Source organism: Chelonia mydas, chromosome 4 (genome assembly GCF_015237465.2).
Source record: "Chelonia mydas isolate rCheMyd1 chromosome 4, rCheMyd1.pri.v2, whole genome shotgun sequence".
Taxonomy (NCBI): domain Eukaryota; kingdom Metazoa; phylum Chordata; order Testudines; family Cheloniidae; genus Chelonia; species Chelonia mydas.
In genome coordinates this window covers 11477968-11496113 of record NC_057852.1, presented here as the reverse complement: position 1 = coordinate 11496113, position 18146 = coordinate 11477968, and the positions used below count along the sequence as shown (strand labels likewise).

General features: G+C 43.2%; 1 protein-coding gene across 8 annotated transcripts in view; it reads right to left on the bottom strand.

Annotated features, from left to right (window-relative positions):
* The window catches only part of WRN (WRN RecQ like helicase), a 110557-nt gene that overhangs the window by 59357 nt on the left and 33054 nt on the right, over positions 1–18146 (bottom strand). For 5 of the 8 annotated variants that reach the window (XM_037896633.2, XM_037896634.2, XM_037896638.2 and 2 more), the window contains 5 exons: positions 17544–17692; positions 7664–7813; positions 4674–4746; positions 2812–2926; positions 320–743 (listed from right to left, as the gene is read on the bottom strand). In XM_037896633.2, coding sequence (XP_037752561.1) covers positions 320–743; positions 2812–2926; positions 4674–4746; positions 7664–7813; positions 17544–17692 — 911 coding nt within the window. Of the gene's footprint in view, positions 1–319; positions 744–2811; positions 2927–4673; positions 4747–7663; positions 7814–9816; positions 9926–17543; positions 17693–18146 lie in introns of those variants that run through there. The other 3 variants (XM_037896635.2, XM_037896637.2, XM_043544441.1) reach the window with 3 other exon arrangements.

The window sequence follows — 18146 nt, the reverse complement described above, 5'->3', positions numbered from 1 at the left end:
GCCCTGTACCCCTAAAATTCATATTGTAAACATATTATTCACAGTAGAAAGAGTGAATCTAGAGTTTGTGTATGTGGTGAAGTAACAAGGATCTAAGTGGTAGCAGCACTAAAGAGAGGCTCAGAGATCGACAGGTTTCATGGATATTGACCAGACTAAAGCTTTAAATTCAGCTTTGGGAAAGCAATTCAATATCCCTTCCTCTCGCAAACATTAACTGTCACTCTGTGAGTCAACTCTTTAAAATCCCTTGGTAAATTAACAGTAAAATCACTTTTCCTGGTAACGTTCATCATTTGTATGGATTTTAATCCATTACCTCAGGCTGTGCAGCTTCGTTTAGAATTTCTTCGTTGGCCTTAAGTTCCAACATTTGAAGTTCGAATTCAGTAATGTCCAGTGACATTAAGCAGTCTCTGTCTGTATTCTCCTTAGATCCTTTGTCTGCAGTTCCATCTTTCTGCTCAGGCTTACTAAGTTCCATTTCACCACTAGTCAGGTCTCCCTCACTGACACACAGTAACATATCACCATCAAGGTCATTATTTATATCATCTTTAAATCTTGTAGGAAATTCAGGTGTTTCGGCCTTTTCTTCTTTAACAACGGTAGACACAACTTCAGCATTCATTAGCGCTGCAACACAGCTGCTCCCCAGCTCTGCTTGGGGGTTGGATTCACCAAGCAACACGTTTCTTAAGGCACCTATATTTCCTGATACATCGGTTAATATTTCTACAGCTCTGTTAGGGGGGAAAAAGGAGAATTAAATAAAGCTGTAAATAAATGACAGGGGTCAGAGTAGCAGCGGTGTTAGTCTGTATCCGTAAAAAGAAAAGGAGGACTTGCGGCACCTTAGAGACGAACAAATTTATTAGAGCATAAGCTTTCATGAGATGAAGTGAGCTGTAGCTCACGAAAGCTTATGCTCTAATAAATTTTTTAGTCTCTAAGGTGCCACAAGTCGTCCCTTTTGTTTTTGTAAATAAACGGTTTTTATATATCTTACCAGTGGCTTTTTAAAGGCAGTTCTTGCCCTTAATGATAATTCTAACATATACAAAAATAACCCTCCTCTATTTCCTCAAAACTTCATAGATGCAGCTTTGTTGTTCCAACTGGAAATAATCTTTACATGCATACAAAATTTTCCTCAACCAAAAATCAATATACAATACTTATATTTCTGGAGGGAAAACAGTTTTCATCATGCAGTTACACTGCTTAAATATATTAGCTTCAGGCACCAGAGGTTCGAACTCAGGCCATGCAGTGATGAGAAGGAATTGGAAGGGCAGTCAGCCTGTCCATCCCTTTTATCCTCGGTGTGGAGCATGAGGGCAGGGGTGCAGACATGACCTAACGGACAATGCTTGCAAGAATTCTCCAGTCTCAGCGGCCTGGAGCACACCCGTACCCACAATGGAATACACATAGGAACCAGCACTCAAAGAAGCGCTGTCACTTTGAGTGCCTACACATCTATGAACAAACATTTTCAGCTCACAAATACAAAGTAAGTATCGATCATGAAGACTATTGTAGCCACTGGAAATCAAGAAGTTGACGGGGTAAAGAAACTTTCGGATGCAAATGATTAGGTAATCAGTTTTTTGTACTGGGTTTATAAGAGAACTAACTGCAGATTAGATCATGACCTCTTGACTCTCTGAAACATCATGTTGGGCCCTCAGGCTGAAGAGGACGGATGTCCCGGTGATAGAGTATCAATGCGCAGATGACATTCTGCTCTACATCTTTTTCTATCAGGCCTAGATGGAACCACTTCTATCAAGCTATTAACAATCATATTTAAATAATGAACGGTAAGAAGTAACCTGAAACTAGTAATCAGCTACGTAAACCGAAACCTGTGTGAGACCACCTTTCTTAGGCAACAACCTCTCCTGAGACTCAATTCCCAAACGCACTGAGTAGAGCTAGGTCCCACCTTGACTAGAAGGCTAGTTGCATTACGTATCCAAAACTCATTGGTCACTTGAGCAATTGCTTAAGGTAGGCTTTGTCATAGCTCCCGGGTTCACAGGCTTCCCCTCCGATTTTAAGAGTCCTACAGAACATGGCTGGCAGTGCTAAATCACCAATCCTCTGCTATTACACAAGGAAAAGTTGCATTCTTGTATCTTACGAGCAGAAAAGTGAAGCTTTCTCATGGACTGAAGTTTCTTTAGAAAGGGGGGGTACACACATTGGGAGGGGTGCCCCAACGAGCTCTCATGGGGTCAGCCAGCACTAACAAGACAGACTGCAAGACTTGCTCTGCCTGAATTCACAAAGCTGAAAAAGGGAAAGCCTGCCACAGGAAGGGTGGTGACTAGGGGAAGACTGCAATGCCTTGGATATAGCTGGCAACACAGGATAGACCGGCAAAGAGGAAGAGACAGTGGCAGACTCTACCATCCCTGAGACTATATGGACCAGGTAGGAAGTGAGGATTACCAAAAGGAGCAGCTGGAGGCAGACCCTAAATCAGATCAAGGACACCAGAGCCTGCAGATAAGATGAACCCTCTCCCAGGCCAGGAAGAGGAAAAGGAACCTTTTTTTGTTGTTTGTTTGTTTATTTTGTTTGGAGAATCCCTTGTATGCCTTCAGCCGGGGAAGGACTCTTAGCAGTCCCTATTGTGGTCTGGTGGGGACCCCAGGAGGCCCTCACCCACGACAATATACACATGGATCTGTAACTATAGATAGGGTGCACTGGATTAGATACCAGTAGCACAGATATAAGAACATACCACTGACAGGCATTTCACAGATAAAGAGGAAGCAGATTTGAGCAACATCTAACCTCTGCATATTTTTAAGTTCTCCAAAAGTGCTGGGAAGACCATTAGCCAGCTCCACCATTTCTTCAGCTAATGAGGACAGTTGCTTCTTGACTTCACTGGGCAACATTTCCCCATCTGAAAAAGTCAATGTCAGTGAAGTTTCTTTACATAAAACCTCTCATACACATATAAGCTTACGAAATAGTTACGGACTCAAGAGAAACATTGGTTGCTATAGTGAATTAGAATTATAAGCTTTGTCTATTTCCCATTTTCAGAAGCAGCCTGACGAGGTGCTCCACAGTGAGGGGGAAGGGGAAAATGGGACCCAGCTGGGCCAAAACATCGCTACCAGCACCATTCAGACCCAGAACTGCACAGAGGTTACCCCACCTCTTCCTGGGGGCACCAGGACCCGTGCAGCACTCCCTCCCCTGAGCTATGTGGAGCCAGCCCAAAGGGCCAAAGAAATTCAGCAGGAACAGACACAGAAGTAGCCTACCAAGTATTGCCACAGGGACGAGCAAATACCAACATAGCCATCATACAGTCTTGACTCTAGACTTTCTCTGCCCTGTGCTGATTGGTTGCTTGCTCCATCCCCCTTACTCACAGACTCTTCACTTTGAGCCAATGGGAGACACTGTGTCACAGCACTTTTGAGTTGTCAGGCCACTTATGTAGGTTCCTCCGCATGGATAGCACATTTCCATGCTACTGCGCTACAAAGTGAATAGCCCACACATGTTTTGAGACTAAATGTTCTTAGGCTCTGACCCTACAAAGACTTATGCAACTTTAAACATGAGTAGTCCCATTGACTTTAGTATCATAAACTAAAAGGTGTTTAATTTGTTAAAGCTCATAAAAAGTAAGTGAGCAAACATGCAGCTGCATCATGCACAAGCTGCAAATATAGACAAATCCGCTAAAAGAGGTCACAAAAATTAAGCCTTGTGATCAAGAAGGCAGGACTGCTGCTGCATGGTCATCACAGGAAAAATAAGGGTACAGCCTGCATAGAAAGAGAATAAAACCTTTTCCACATGGCTTTCCCGGGTCAAAAGCAACACTAAGATTTTTAGCTTAACTCATTATTTCTGAACGTGTAAATGGGAGACAAGCTCTTCTGAAAATCTGGGCATATATTTAGGTACCTAAATAGGAACTACTCGGTAACAAGCTTTTTAGAAAATCTGGACAAGATCTCTAGCTCAGCAGAAATGAAGCAAACTCAGATAAATCAGCTGTGACATTTCCCATTAAATCTAATAACATATATATATATATATAAAATCAAACGCTGTGTGCCACTAGGACAAAACCGAAGTTTACAGTTTGCTGGTATTCCATGGGATATTTGCATCTCCTGAGCTATGAAGAAAAAAAGACCAGCTCTCACTCCATGACAGGATGAGAAGCAAGAGACACTATGGTATTTTTCCATCTCTCTCACAAATGCGTGAGATGGCACTCAACATGCTATAAATTTCCCCACTGTATTTTCCACTGAATGCATCCGATGAAGTGAGCTGTAGCTCACGAAAGCTTATGCTCAAATAAATCTGTTAGTCTCTAAGGTGCCACAAGTACTCCTTTTCTTTTTAAGGTGGCCAACAGTTTATTCAAGCATCTGACCCTATTATGGTGTGGAATAGCAAAGTAAATAAGAGTGAGATCTCTTACCAGCCCCCTCATAGAATTTGGGCACACACCACAGAATGATGAGACTGTACTCTCATGTCACTTACTGCCCCTTCTGGAAAACACTCAGATACCCAGGTGATACAGGTGATCAAAGAACCCTGTAAGCCATCTGTAAACTCCAAACAGTTCAATGTCCAATTAGAAAAAACACACATTCTTTGAATTTGCAACTTACCGGTTTTTATACTACAGAGCCTCTGACCACAGTTATTCATATTTTCCAGTTTTTGGTAAATGAGGAGGCCGGCCTGCGAAGAAAAGCAAGACAAATTCAATGCTTCAGACTCCATACAGATCACATTTTAGATTTTTTTTCCTTCCATGGTCGGAAAAGCCTAAAACAAACTGCAGAGGCTACAAATTTCTTCTCCAATCCAAGATGTAAATTCTATTTAACACTAAGTGAAGGATTTTTGTTCCAAACAATGTCAATAATGTAACATTAAGTTACAGAACTCAAGACAAAATACAATTTAGCCTAACACTTTAACGTAAAGTTAAGGGTGCAGGAACATATCAATGATTTTAGTGAATATTACCTCAAGACGTTAGAGGTGTGTTCGTTTATTTTAAAAAAAAGTTAGAAACACAGCAAATGCTGAGTTAAGCTCTTGCTAAATAAGTCACTCAAACTGCCTTTGCCCTGCACCCATGGGCCCAGTCTACAACAGAAAGTCAGATCAACACAAGGGCCATGTCTACACTACTGGCTAAATCGACACAGACGTCTTCCAAGGGGTACTCAACTCATCTAGATATTTGCCTAGTTTTACAACAGGCTACATAAAAAGCACTAGTGAAGTCAGTACAAACTAAAAATTCATACGACTTGCTTAACCTGCTCTATATACGATACACTGACATGTAAATACAATATTTATAGTCCAATTGATTTATTTTATAATTGTATGGTAAAAATGAGAAAGTCAGCAATTTTTCAGCAATAGTGTGCTGTGACACTTGTATTTTTTGGTCTGGTTTTGTAAGCAAACAGCTTTTAAGTGAGGCGATACTTGGGGGTACTCAAGACAAATCAGACTCCTGAAAGGGGTACAGTGGTCTGGAAAGGTTGAGAACCACTGGATTATGGCGTGGCTAACAGATTAATATCATCTGCCTCCGTGTTCCACAGGACACAAAACGTGGGCAGACCATGTCCTCTATTTTCATTTAACAAAGAGCCTCATGGACGTCTACCATGCTATATAAAATAATAAACGGAACTACAACAATTACTGTTCCTCATAAACCTCCTGATAAGTCTCGTAAGTGAACTCAAAAGAAATTGTTGCTATAAATCTCTGGTTCACTGCTCATCTCCAGGTATATTAGAAAAACCAACGTTTCCTGAGAATGAGGAGAACTGCACTTTGGTCAATAAGCAACTTCGCATAGAGTGAGGCTTGGACTCTCAGTCTTGGAGCTGCTGTTGAAAAGACTCTTCCTGTGCCTTGTTCAAGGTTATACCTAAATGTTGTATAAAACAATATGCTCTTCAGCTCATCTCAGTGAGGAGACAGACTACCAGCTGTACCTTCTTTCCACATTTTGCCTAAACCCAGGCAGAGAGAATTGCAATAGTCTAGCCTGGAAATGTTGAACCACAAACCACTGTGGTCAGGTCATCATTTGAGATGGAAGTATTATGATGGATATGAATTTGATGCTACTGAGACGAAGTACTCCAAGTGGGCACTTCTCCCCACCTACCCCGGCCTGATGGAGTGAGAGGCCTGTAGGGGCCAAAGGGGAGGAGGGCAGGGTTTGGGGAGAGGGAGAGTCAGGCTCCCGGGTTCAGTTGGTTTCATGAATTTCCCACGGAGAAGAGGGAGAAAGCATTGGTGTAGGGGAAAGATGAGGTCCTGAGATATGAGGGGAGTCCCTGGGGTAGCTGCCAGGAGTTTTGGGCAGAAAAATTGTTCTATAGAACAGACATGATATTAACCTCCTTTGCAAAGCACTTTGAGATCTATTGATGTAAAGTGCTAGATATTGTAATTACTTCATTCCCATATGCAACTATTCAGTGAAGTAAGACCTTTCCACTCCTCCATTTGTCCCCCATCCCCTTTTCTAATGGATAATTAAGCATTGTTTCCAAAACTAACAGAACATTTATTCTATTGGATATTATGCCTGACTGAATGGGCTCTTGCTATTTCTCTGAGGGATAACTTTTCCTGCTAATAGACTGTGTCCTTAGTGTTCCAAATGATAAAAATTTATATTGGGATGGTATCATTTCTGGTCATTAGGACTTGACAAGTTTGATATTTTTCTTTGCCATTCCTATTCTGATCCACAAAATTGAAGTTATTATTGAAGATTCAACAAGGCAATGCTGTTGTTTAGGCAACTTTAATCCTAACTTTTTAAGTTTTATGGGTTTATACTTCTAAACTGTACAGTTTTATAGAATATTCACAGATCAGACCCACTTGGCGAGAATACCTTGGAGAACAGCCTCCAGTGAATACATGGGTTAAAATGCAATCAAGAACTGAAAGGGTTGGACAGTAGCCTACACAGTGTGTCGGGGCCAGCCTGCAGCAGAGCCACTCTTCTGGCAACCTAATGAGTGCAGCTGGCCTTGATTGGCTGAAGGAGTCAACTGCACCACTTGATTGGCTGAAGGAGTCAACAGGCTGATACTTAAGCTCAGGAGCTGCTCAACACATTCCTAACCCACAGCTGCGCTTACCTGCCTTCACTGTCTCTAGCCTTGCTCCAGCCACTGCCTGTTCCTGTTCCTGCTGCAGCTCCAGCTCCCAGATTCTTCCTGACTTCCGACTACCAGCTCAGACCCTTGGCTCTGCCTTCTGACCGACAGTAGTTCACCCTTTGGCTTAGCCTTTGGTTTGACACCCAGCTACAACCCTTGGCTTCGCGCCTGTACCCATGCTGTCTGGATTCAGCTCTAACTGGTAGGCCGGACTCTTGCTCCGAACGCTAGGCCAGACTGCCCACAGCTCAGTCACCAACACTATGAAGCTTTATAGAGTGTTTTGCGGGGCAAAGATTACTAACAATTTTGTTCCGAGGAATCTGAATTACATTCACGTTGGTGAGTACCACAGCCGCAAGACATTAGAAAGGTCGGCAAATAACGTATTAAGAGGAATGAAATAGTTAAAACATGGAATGGAGCTCTCTATTGGTACCCACATAAGCGTCAGTGGCTGCATACAACTTCTGCTCCTCGCTGAGTGGAAATTCTTCCCAGTTACCACAGCGGACACACTTGTCCTTCAGAAGCTGCTTGCTAAATAGATGTTTTACCAAGCCATTTAGACTCCATATCTCCTTACACTTCAGCTAAAAATAAGAAATATTAAGTTCAAAGCAATTGTACATGGTAAAAATAATTCTCAGAACAAGGTAACAAAGCTGATTCAACATCACAAGTGGAGACTCTGAATATATCAAAATGAGCTCATTCCTCAACAAAATAACTGACCTACAGATGTGCAGCTTGATTCTACTCCCATCAGAGCCAACTGCAGTGCTGCAGTGTTACAACCGAAAAAATTCTGCATTTGTGCCCTGGCACAGTGTTCCTGCACAGTGTTCCCTTCTTGCCAACTGGACTGCTGCATCAGGGCACCATCAGCATATGCAATGAGAAGTGGGTGTCCACAGCATAGCAAAAACGGGAGAAATACACCAAACAAGTGCTCAATACAGGTCACTTTAAGCACTGACTGTAACCTTTCCACTTCATCATCATCTTAAAAAGCTTTTATGGTGCTTTCTTGAGATGATGCGCTTCCCATTTACCTGTCATTGTTTCAGCCTCCCAGCATATGGCTTATGGTTCTACTAAATGGTGGTTTCCCTGAGTTTAATGTGGCATGGTTCTCTCAAACCAGGTTCAAAGGCACAGCTTTCTACTAAGTATTAAAACTTCACCTTAAGATTTTTTAATTTCTGTATGCCATGCCTATCATTAGGAGAAGTAAGTGTGGTCAGAAGTTATGTTCTCTACATCTGTATTCTAGCAATATGACATTAGGCCAGTAGAGACCAAAATAATTCATTCTTATCCCAGATATAGAATCCTTTGCTCCAGATTGCTCCCTGAGCCAAGCTGTCTGGTACATAGGTATTCCCCTATGCAACCAGATGCATCAATATAAACATATGTGCACATCTGGATTTGATAGCTGAAGGTTTAATCAGTAATTACCCATATCTACATTAGGGCTCTGGATAGAGGTTGGAATAGTAAAGTTTTATGCTGGTGGGACAGAGAAAGGGGCAGATGTAATGGTCAACGCTCAGACTTGAAACAGTTGTAGTACTTTTGGGAATTTAAACACTATGCATTATGCTATCTGACAGTCATACAGGGAACAGAGACGATGAAGTACTCACCAACACATTAATGGGCCCTGCTCCAAGAGAGAATGGTTATTCAGAACGACAGGGAGAAAAACCTAAGAACTGCCAGACAGAAGCAGAGACACAGCCCACCTAGCCCAGTATCCCAGTTCCAATAGAAGCCAGCACCAGATGCTTCAGAGAAAGATGAAGGAAACCCCACAGTGGGCAGATGGGGGATAATCTGCTCCCCACATCAGGTCTCATTTCTTGGTCTCGAATAGTTGGAGATTGGCTTAAGCCCTGAAGCATGTTTAATATCCCTTTCCAACACTGTTTTTGTTAGTATTAACTCTTATAATGCTGCATATTCTTGTTATCCATATAAAATTGTCCAATCCCTCTTTGGGCCTTGATAAACTGCTGGCCTCAACAACGCTGCTATATATTGAGCAGAAACCTTCAATGAAACCTCTACTATGACACCCATGTCCCTTTCCTGAGTTGATACAGTTAAACTACCGGTACATTTCCCAGGGCTCTAAATGTTACCCTCCATTGTGCATTACTTTGCATTTATCCACACTGGCTTTTATTTCATATTGTGTTGCCTTTTCGCCTAGCTTGGTTAGGTCTCTCTGAAGTTCAACACTGCTCATCGCTAACAAATTACTGTGTCATCTGCAAATTGTGCTATTTCAGGAATCATTCCCCCTGTCCAGATTGGAAATAAAGAGTACCTCCAAAAAACCTACATTAAAATGCCATGAAGGGTACAAAGCCAAGCACTCAAGTTAGGAAATGCCAGTATTAAGGTTTCCATTGGAACCCTAGTTCATCCCCTTGTGTGTATGCATTAGGATATAGTCTTTAATTACATGAGCCCAATAATACATTTTCCACAGGACCCTGCCTCGTTTAATGGCCCCTCCCTCCTACTGTTATAGCACGTCCCCATGTGCTGCAGCCTCCCCACCACCTTGCATCTTTTCCCCTACCTCCTCATCCTTGTTCCTTAATTCTCTGCAAGTCAAGCAGCTCGCTCCTTCTCCTCCGTACTGTCTAGGCATCAACTGAGAAAGCACTGACAGCACAGGAGAAACAGGCTCCCTGCTTTCAGTTTCTGTTCCTGGCACCACAGCAGCTTTTGTCTGCCAGGAAGAACAACTGCAGAGAAAGTCCAGTTCAGCCCCCGGATGGCGCGTGCTCAGTCACTCTGTTGGAATAGTGCATGTGCAGTCCAGTCACATGTGGGAGCTGCCAGTGGCCAGAGCATGTCAGTGCAACAGAATTTTTGGGAAACGTAGCTTCTAAACTCTAAGAATCAGAGGGCTCGCCGTGTTAGTCTGTATCCACAAAAACAACGAGGAGTCCAGTGGCACCTTAAAGACTAACAGATTTATTTGGGCATAAGCTTTTGTGGGTAAAAAACCCCACTTCTTCAGATGCATGGAGTGAAAATTACAAGTGCAGGCATAAATATACATTTATTATATACATATATTTAAAATATACACATATTTATGCCTGCATCTGTAATTTTCACTCCATACATCTGAAGAAGTGGGTTTTTTTACCCACAAAAGCTTACGCCCAAATTAATCTGTTTGTCTTTAAGGTGCCACTGGACTCCTTGTTGTTTTTGTAAACGCTAAGAAGACTCCGTTTAGCATGTGCAAACTGAGATTTTCCAAAAGCTTATAACTTGGTCAAATTAGGGTGAATTTCAGAGGAACAATAAAAAGCACATTCCTGACACCTGAGCAAGTCCCCTGTCAAATTTTGAGCCTTTGCTCTGAAGCCTGGAAGCAACAGAGCTGGCTCAATGAAGCAGCTGTAAGAACTTTAACTTGGATAAGATAATGTATTTTCCCCAAACTTCATTCTCAGGAACAGCTGAACCATTCTAGCTAAAACCTTCCAAAATAACACAACCTTAGGCAAATGTTCAGCATAGAAAATTTCAGCCCAAGATTCCAAGTGAAATCTTGGGGAAAAAGTCTTGGGGCAATGTTAACTATAGGCACACTACCTGCACCACCTACAAAATTAAACACTGGACCCAGTTTGGAATCTAGAGTCATGCCACTGTCAACCTTTCATCATGAAGAAAATTGGCCATTTATTCCTACACTTTGTTTTGTGTCTGGATCAAAAACCCATCAGGAGAGAATTCTTTGCCTCTCCCCCACATGACTACTTTAGTGGCTCATGTGGGACACTGTCAAAGGCCTTTCAACAATCTAAATAAATCTGTGTCAAAAACAGAGCAGTCCCAACTCCCCAGTCTGACAGCCTCTGTGCTATTGAGAAGGATGAAAGTCTCAAAGAAAGAACGTCAAGCTGAAGCAGAGGGAACTGATGCCATAGTTGGGACCCTCCTACCAGATGATCTCATGGTACCCTCTCACACTGAGGATGCCTCGCTGGGTGAGGGGATCCCTGTTATTAGGAAGAGACAAGTAATAGCAATGGGGGATTCAATATTAGAAATATAAACAGTTGGGTTTGTGCGTGGATGAGACGATGTTGGGAGGAGGGATTTTGATTTATCTGGAATTAGGGAACTTTTGGGGAAAAAGAGGTACCTATAAGGGAAGGATGGGCTCTCCCTAAACCGAAACAGAACCAGATTGCTGGCATGTAAAATTTAAAAGGTCGTAAATGACTTTTTAAACGAAGGGCTGGTGGAAAGTGGACAGGTGTAAAGGAGGACAGGGTGTGACACATACCTTAAGGGAGGATTTATTGAAGATGTTACTCTATATCCTAGTAAAGTAAAGAGAAGTTGATAAAGTACAAATAAGAACTGAAAATAAAAAACAAATACTCAAATGGAAAAGACTGCCATTCAATTACAGCACAAGAAAACAGAAAACTAAATATTGGCAAATTTCATAAGTGCTTCTATACAAATGCTAGAAGTCTAAATACTAAAATGGGTGACCTTGAGTGCCTGGTATTAAATGAGGATATTGATGTAATAGGCATCACAGAAACTTGGTGGGAATGATGATAATCAACAAGACACGGTAATACTAGGATACAAAATATACAGCGATGAGAGCAGGTCATGCTGGTGAGAGAGATGCATTATATGTGAAAGAAAGCACAGAGTGAAAAATAGTAAAAATCTTATATGAATCAAGCAGTATCATGCAATCTCAATGGATAGAAATTCCATGCTTGAATAATAAGAGGATAGCAGTAGGAATAAACTACCTACCTCCTGACTAGAATCACAACTGTCATTGTGAAATGCTCAAGGAAATTAGAGAGGCTACAAAACCAAAAAATGTAATGATCACCAGGAGATTTCATCTATCCCCTACTGACTAGGAACATGTCACCTCAGGACAGGATGCAGAAATAACATTTCTAGACACCATTAATGACAGCTTCTTGGAGCAGCTAGTCCTGGGACCCATAAAGGGAGAGGCAATTCTTCATTTAGTTCTAAGTGGCTGTAGTGTGGCAGCTGCCCCACTCCAATAAGCAGGGGTTAAAAGCAGCCACAGCTGTGGCCAGCTCAATCAGGGCCCAGCTGGCCCTTATAAGAGAGCTGTGGGCCAGAAGCTGGGGAGTCTGTCTTCGGCCCTGGAGGGAGAAAGGCTAGCTGCCTGAGAGGAAGGTACCTGAACTGGAGCAGTGCTGGGGAATAGGGCAAGGGAGCTGGGGAGCTCCAGCCTGGTAAAACCCCAGGCTGCAGGCCTTGTTGAAGACCTACAGGGGTATCGGGGCTGCAGAGATACAGCCTGGGAATAGGCAAAGGCAGCAGGTCCTAACCCCTTGCCAATGATGAGTGGCCATTACAGACTGCAGTCTGCCCCAGTGAAAGGGGGCTAGATTATGACTGGCAGTAGCCACTGAGGAAAGGTGGGGATAGAGGGTTGGGGGTTCCCCTGAGAGGGGAGACACAGAGAGTGGGGGTACTGCTGGGGCAGAACCCCGAGGTAAAGGGGCACCGGGGTCTGGAAGGGTGCCGGGGCCTGAGGCAGGCAAGACACCAGCCAGCAGAGGGTGCTCCGGAGCTGGAGTTGAGCTAATTCCCAGGACGACCAGCAGGAGGTGCCACAACAGTGAGTCTTCGCATCGCTACACTGGTGCACAGGATCTAGTCCAACAGCTAAATATAGCTGAATTGCTCCATTATACCAACTATAATGTAATTAAATTAAATGTCATTGTTGTGGAGAAAATACCAAAGAAACCCATCACAAGTAGCACTTAACTTCGAAAAAAGGGAAATAAAAAAAAGGAAGCTAGTTATATTGAAATTAAAAGGAACAGCCACAGGAGTGATATGCCTGCAAGCTGCATGGAAACTTTTTTAAAAAATATCAAACAGAGGCTCCAACTATGTGTGTATCCCCAAATAAAAGAAAATTAAAAAAAAAAAAAAAAAAACACACAGAAAGAGGCCCCAAAAAAGTGCCACCATGCTTACACAGAGTAAAAAAGGTGCTTAGAGACCAAAGGCATCCTTTAAAAATTGGAAGTCAAATCCTACTGCGGAAAATAGAAAGGAGCATATGCTCTGGCAAGTCAAGAGTAAAAGCATAATCAGGCCGGCCAAAAAAGAATTTGAAGAGCAACTTGCAAACGACAGAAAAACTAACCGCAAAAAACAAAAACATTAAGTACATCAGAAACAGACAGCCTACCAAACAACCATTGGGACCACTGGTTGGATCAAGGTGCTGAAGGAGCACTCAATGAAGGCAAGGCTGCTGTGGAGTAGCTAAACGAATACTTTCCATCAGTATTAACTGAAGAGGATGAGGGGGAGATTCCCACACCGGAGCCAGTCTTTTTAGGTGACAAATCTGAAGAACTGCCCCTTACTGAAGAGTCAGTAGAGGTGGTTTTGGAACAAACTGATAAATTAAACAGTAATAAGTCACCAGAACCAGACCCAATCCCTGTGGGACCCCACTTGATAAACCCTTCCAGCTTGACTGTGAACCACCAATAACTACTCTCTCTGGGAACCATTTCCCAACCGGTTATGCACCCACCTTATGTTCTTAACTGGTTCTTCTTTATCCACTACTTCACGGATATATTCAAAGAATTCTAACATATTAGTCAAATATGATTTTCCTTTGCAAAAACCATGCTAATTAGACCCTATCCTATTGTGATATTCTAGGTGACTTATTCTATTTTTAAGTATTGTTTCAACCAATTTCTCAGATAATAGTTAAGTCTTTCTGTGATCTGCAATTCCCCATATCATTCCTAGGCCAAGTTTACACTACCTCTTACTTCAGTATAACTTACATTCCTCAGGAGTGAGAATAACGGCTTGGCTAACCTTGCAAGTTAGAGCGCATTAAATCAGTCCCGGGTGCCCTGACTCCTGAGGTGTCCACACTGGCAAGGCACTTAGAGCGCCTGGACTCCGCAGCTGGAGCGCTCCTGGTAATCCACCTCTACAAGAAGCACAGAGCTTGCTGTGCCCAGGCTGGAGCACCGCGGTGTCAGTGTGGACGAGGTGTTGCATTACTGCGCTGTGACTGGCTTCCGGAAACATCCCATAATCTCCTGAAGTCAAGTGGCCTCTCTGGTCATTGTTTTGAACTCTGCTGCAGGCATGCAGCTATCCCCTTTGAAAGCTCCATTTCTGACAGCCAGCATGCTTATCTGCTCCGGGACACAAAGCAAACCATTACTGTGGAATGCTCCTGCTGCAGAGGCAGGCTGTAGTGGGGTGGCTGCCCCACTCCCGCCGAACAGAGGGTTAAAAGCAGCCCTGGAGAGGGCCGTGGCTGGGAAAAAGAGTGAAAGCAGCTGAGGGAGTAGCTGACCACAGGTGTAGTCAGCCCAGTCAGGCCACAGCTGGTCCTATAAAGGGGCTGTGAGCCAGGAGCTGAGAGGAAGGGCTTTAGCCCTGGAGTGGGAAGGGCTAGCTGCCTGAGAGAAGGTACCTGAAATGGAACTGTGCTGGGGAAAGACAAAGGGAGTTGGGGAGCTCCAGCCTGGTAAAACCCCAGGCTGCAGGCCTTGTTAAGGGCTCAAAAGGTACTGAGGGTGCAGAGGGACAGCCCGAGGATAGGCAAAGGCAGCAGGTCCTAACCCCTTGCCAGTGACGAGTGGCCATGACAGACTGCAGTCAGCCCCAGTGAGCAGGGGCTAGACGAGGACTGGCAGTAGCCACTGAGGCAAGGTGAGTTTAGAGGGTTGAGGGTTCCCCTGGGGAGACCCAGAGTCTGGGGGTACTGCTGGGGCAGAACCCCGAGGTAAAGGGCACTGGGGAATGGAGGGACACAGGGCCAGTGGCAGGCGAGACACCAGCCTGCAGAGGGTGCTCTGGAGCTGGAAATAGCTAATTCCCAGGACGACCAGCAGGACGTGCCGCTCCGGTGAGTCTCACCTCACTGCACAGGCATTTATCTGTGTGTGTGTGCGCGTGTGTGACTGTGAGAGAGAGTGGGTGAGGGGTGGGGAAGGGGAAGTGGAGGCTGATGTCAGGTTTCCCCCTGCCGCTGTCTGAACTTACAAGACAGCACACTGACACACTCTGCCCCCAAAAACACAGTCTCTCCCCCCACATACACACAACACACTCCCTGTAAGACTCGCCACCCCCTCATTTGAAAAGTAGCTGGCCATCTAGTAGGATGCCTGTGGAACAATGGGATTGGGAAACCTGCATCATGGGATGCTGTGCCTGCCCCATTAGGCATTGCAGCCCTTTCCAAAGCACGCGGCAGGCACTTGCATTGTGGTAGCTCTCCCAGTGTGCATCGCTCTCTGTGGACACGCTCCACAGTCACAAGGAGCCCAGTGTGAACACACGGCAGCGCTTTCCTGGCTGCGGTCTCCCAGGGCTGGTTTAACTCCCGGTGCGCTATATCTGCAAGCGTAGCCGTAGCCTACGCCATTCCCCGAGCCACGTAAGTGACACCGACTAAGCGCTGCTGTGTATAGCCCTATTTTTGGCAGGACAGCTTCTCCCGCCAACATAGCTACCACCTCTTGCACAGGTGGATTTATTATGCCAACAGGAGAGCTCTCTCCCGTCGGCATAGAGCATCCTCAGCAGACATGCTACAGCTGCGCCACTGTAGTGCTTCTGGTGTAGACCAGCTCCTAGAGTCTTATAGCTATAGGTACAAGATTTGCTGCTCTCCAGTCCTCTGGAAAGAGTAAGTGTAGAGAACAGACCCTTTGAAGAGCTCCATCACATTCACTGACTTTTTTTTTTTGTCTCTAAGATTTGTGCAGTCAGTTTAAGACTAACCCTTTACACAAATTCAAAGATTTCTTTGAGATGAGCACAAGGTATTTGAAACTCACATGCAAATTAGGAGGAAATTAAAAGTTGTTCACAGGAAAGAAGGGATAATTTAATCCAATATGTTATAAACATAATATGGGGATGTTTCAATCTAACTAAGTTTACATTCACCTTAACAATTTTTAGGGATTTTTTTTTTATTTTCTATAATAAAGTTTTACTCAAAGACAACCTGAGTTGCGTTCAGTGACTTAGCAGAGAGCAGCTCTGCCTGGTGCCCCAGAGAAAAGCTATCCACTCTGACTCTGAGGTGGCTGAGTCAGGAAAAGGATAATGATCTAAGCAATGGGACAAATGCAAGGCAACAGTGGGGAACACTCCCAGGGCAGATGAAATTCAGTGTTGATAAGGAATAATCTTAATTCCTCATAACCCTTAACTGAATTCTAAATAATTAACTGCATCCACTCTGGAGAATGACCTGGGCATCATTGTAGACAGCGCAATGTACAACAGCAGTCAGGAAAAATAAACAGGTGTTAGGGTTCAAAGGAATAGCATGGAGAATACTATGGAAAAATATTCTCTTTACATGAATCGAACATTTGTCCTCACCTGAAATGCGGTAATAGGGACATGGAAAAAATCTCATCTATTAATTGATATCTAAAAGATTGGAAAACTTTACACCTTAGAGAAGGGACATGATACAAGTTTACAAAATAATGAATACCATAGGGACTGTGGCTCAAACTTCTCTTCACCCTCTCTCATAATGCAAGGACAAGGAAATTGAAAGGAATTGAAAGATGGCAAATTTACAATGAGTAATTGGACTATTGTATTCTCTACCACAAGAGATCACTGAGACAAAGAGCTCAGTGGGATAGGAAAAAGGATGAAACATTTATATGGATAACAAGAATAGTTAGTTAGAGCAGTAAATATTTAACAAACGTGAGTTTTGGAAGGTCATGCTTCACGGCATAAGCCAGACCATAACTACTGGGGATAGAAGGAATTTTTCCCTGGGGCAGAGTTTCTTGCACCTTCTTCTGAAGCATCTAGTACTGGCTACTGTTAAATACAGGACACTGGACTAGATGGACCTTGGGTCTGATCCAGACTGACAATTCCTGGTAGTAAACATAACAGGAAATAAAATTCGATTGATTTAAAAAAAAAAAAAAAAAAAATGGTGTTCCTAATGGAACAAAATGGCCAGAAACAGAGCTGAGGGGAAAAAAAGATCTGTGGGAAAATCAAATACACTGTGCAATGAAAATAAAGGCATTTAATACTGTAGCTCTTACTTGAGTTCCTTCCAAATTCAAACACTTTAAAAAGTGTCACCTGGTAATATTTATCTCTGGTAACAGATCTACAGCGTATGAGTGGGGCCACATTTGGACTTCGATGAAAACAAAAGACTCCCTTTATTTAGCATAATGAAGACCCCCCTCCGTGAAACTGAATTTTTACTTTTTCGTTGGCGACATCAGCCAGTTCTACAAAACTCTTCAGCTTGATTTCAAAGTCGCTCATCAGCTTCCACTGATCTCCTTCAATTCCTACTCCAACTTTTTTAACATCTTCATCTTCAAGCAATCTTTTGAGTCCCTTGGGAAAACCTAAAACAGATTAGATCCAAATATAATCAACTATATGACAAAAGCTGCCAGGTTTTAATTTCATATGGAAATAGGTGGAATCCTATCAAGGATAAATTTGGGCAATCTACTTTTTTATTTTAATAGCCAAATGCTTATTACCTCTGCATCTATAAAGCAGTCAGCTTGGCCATCAAACAAGTGCATGTGATCTCTAGTATGGCACTTTAATGCCAACGCAGGCCAGTCAGTTTATATTTTGTGCTACCTGGAACTCTAACTGGTTATAGTATAATTTCATCTGGAGGCAAGCAACACTGAAATTATGCAAAAGTTTGGTTTCTTTTTCTTATGGAAACAACAGATCAAAAAAAGACTTCTAATCTGATATTTACTTCTAAATGCCTCATTCATCAGCATGAATGGCAATCAGCAAAAACAGGAAACTGCTTTTGGAAAATTTATGATCCATAGA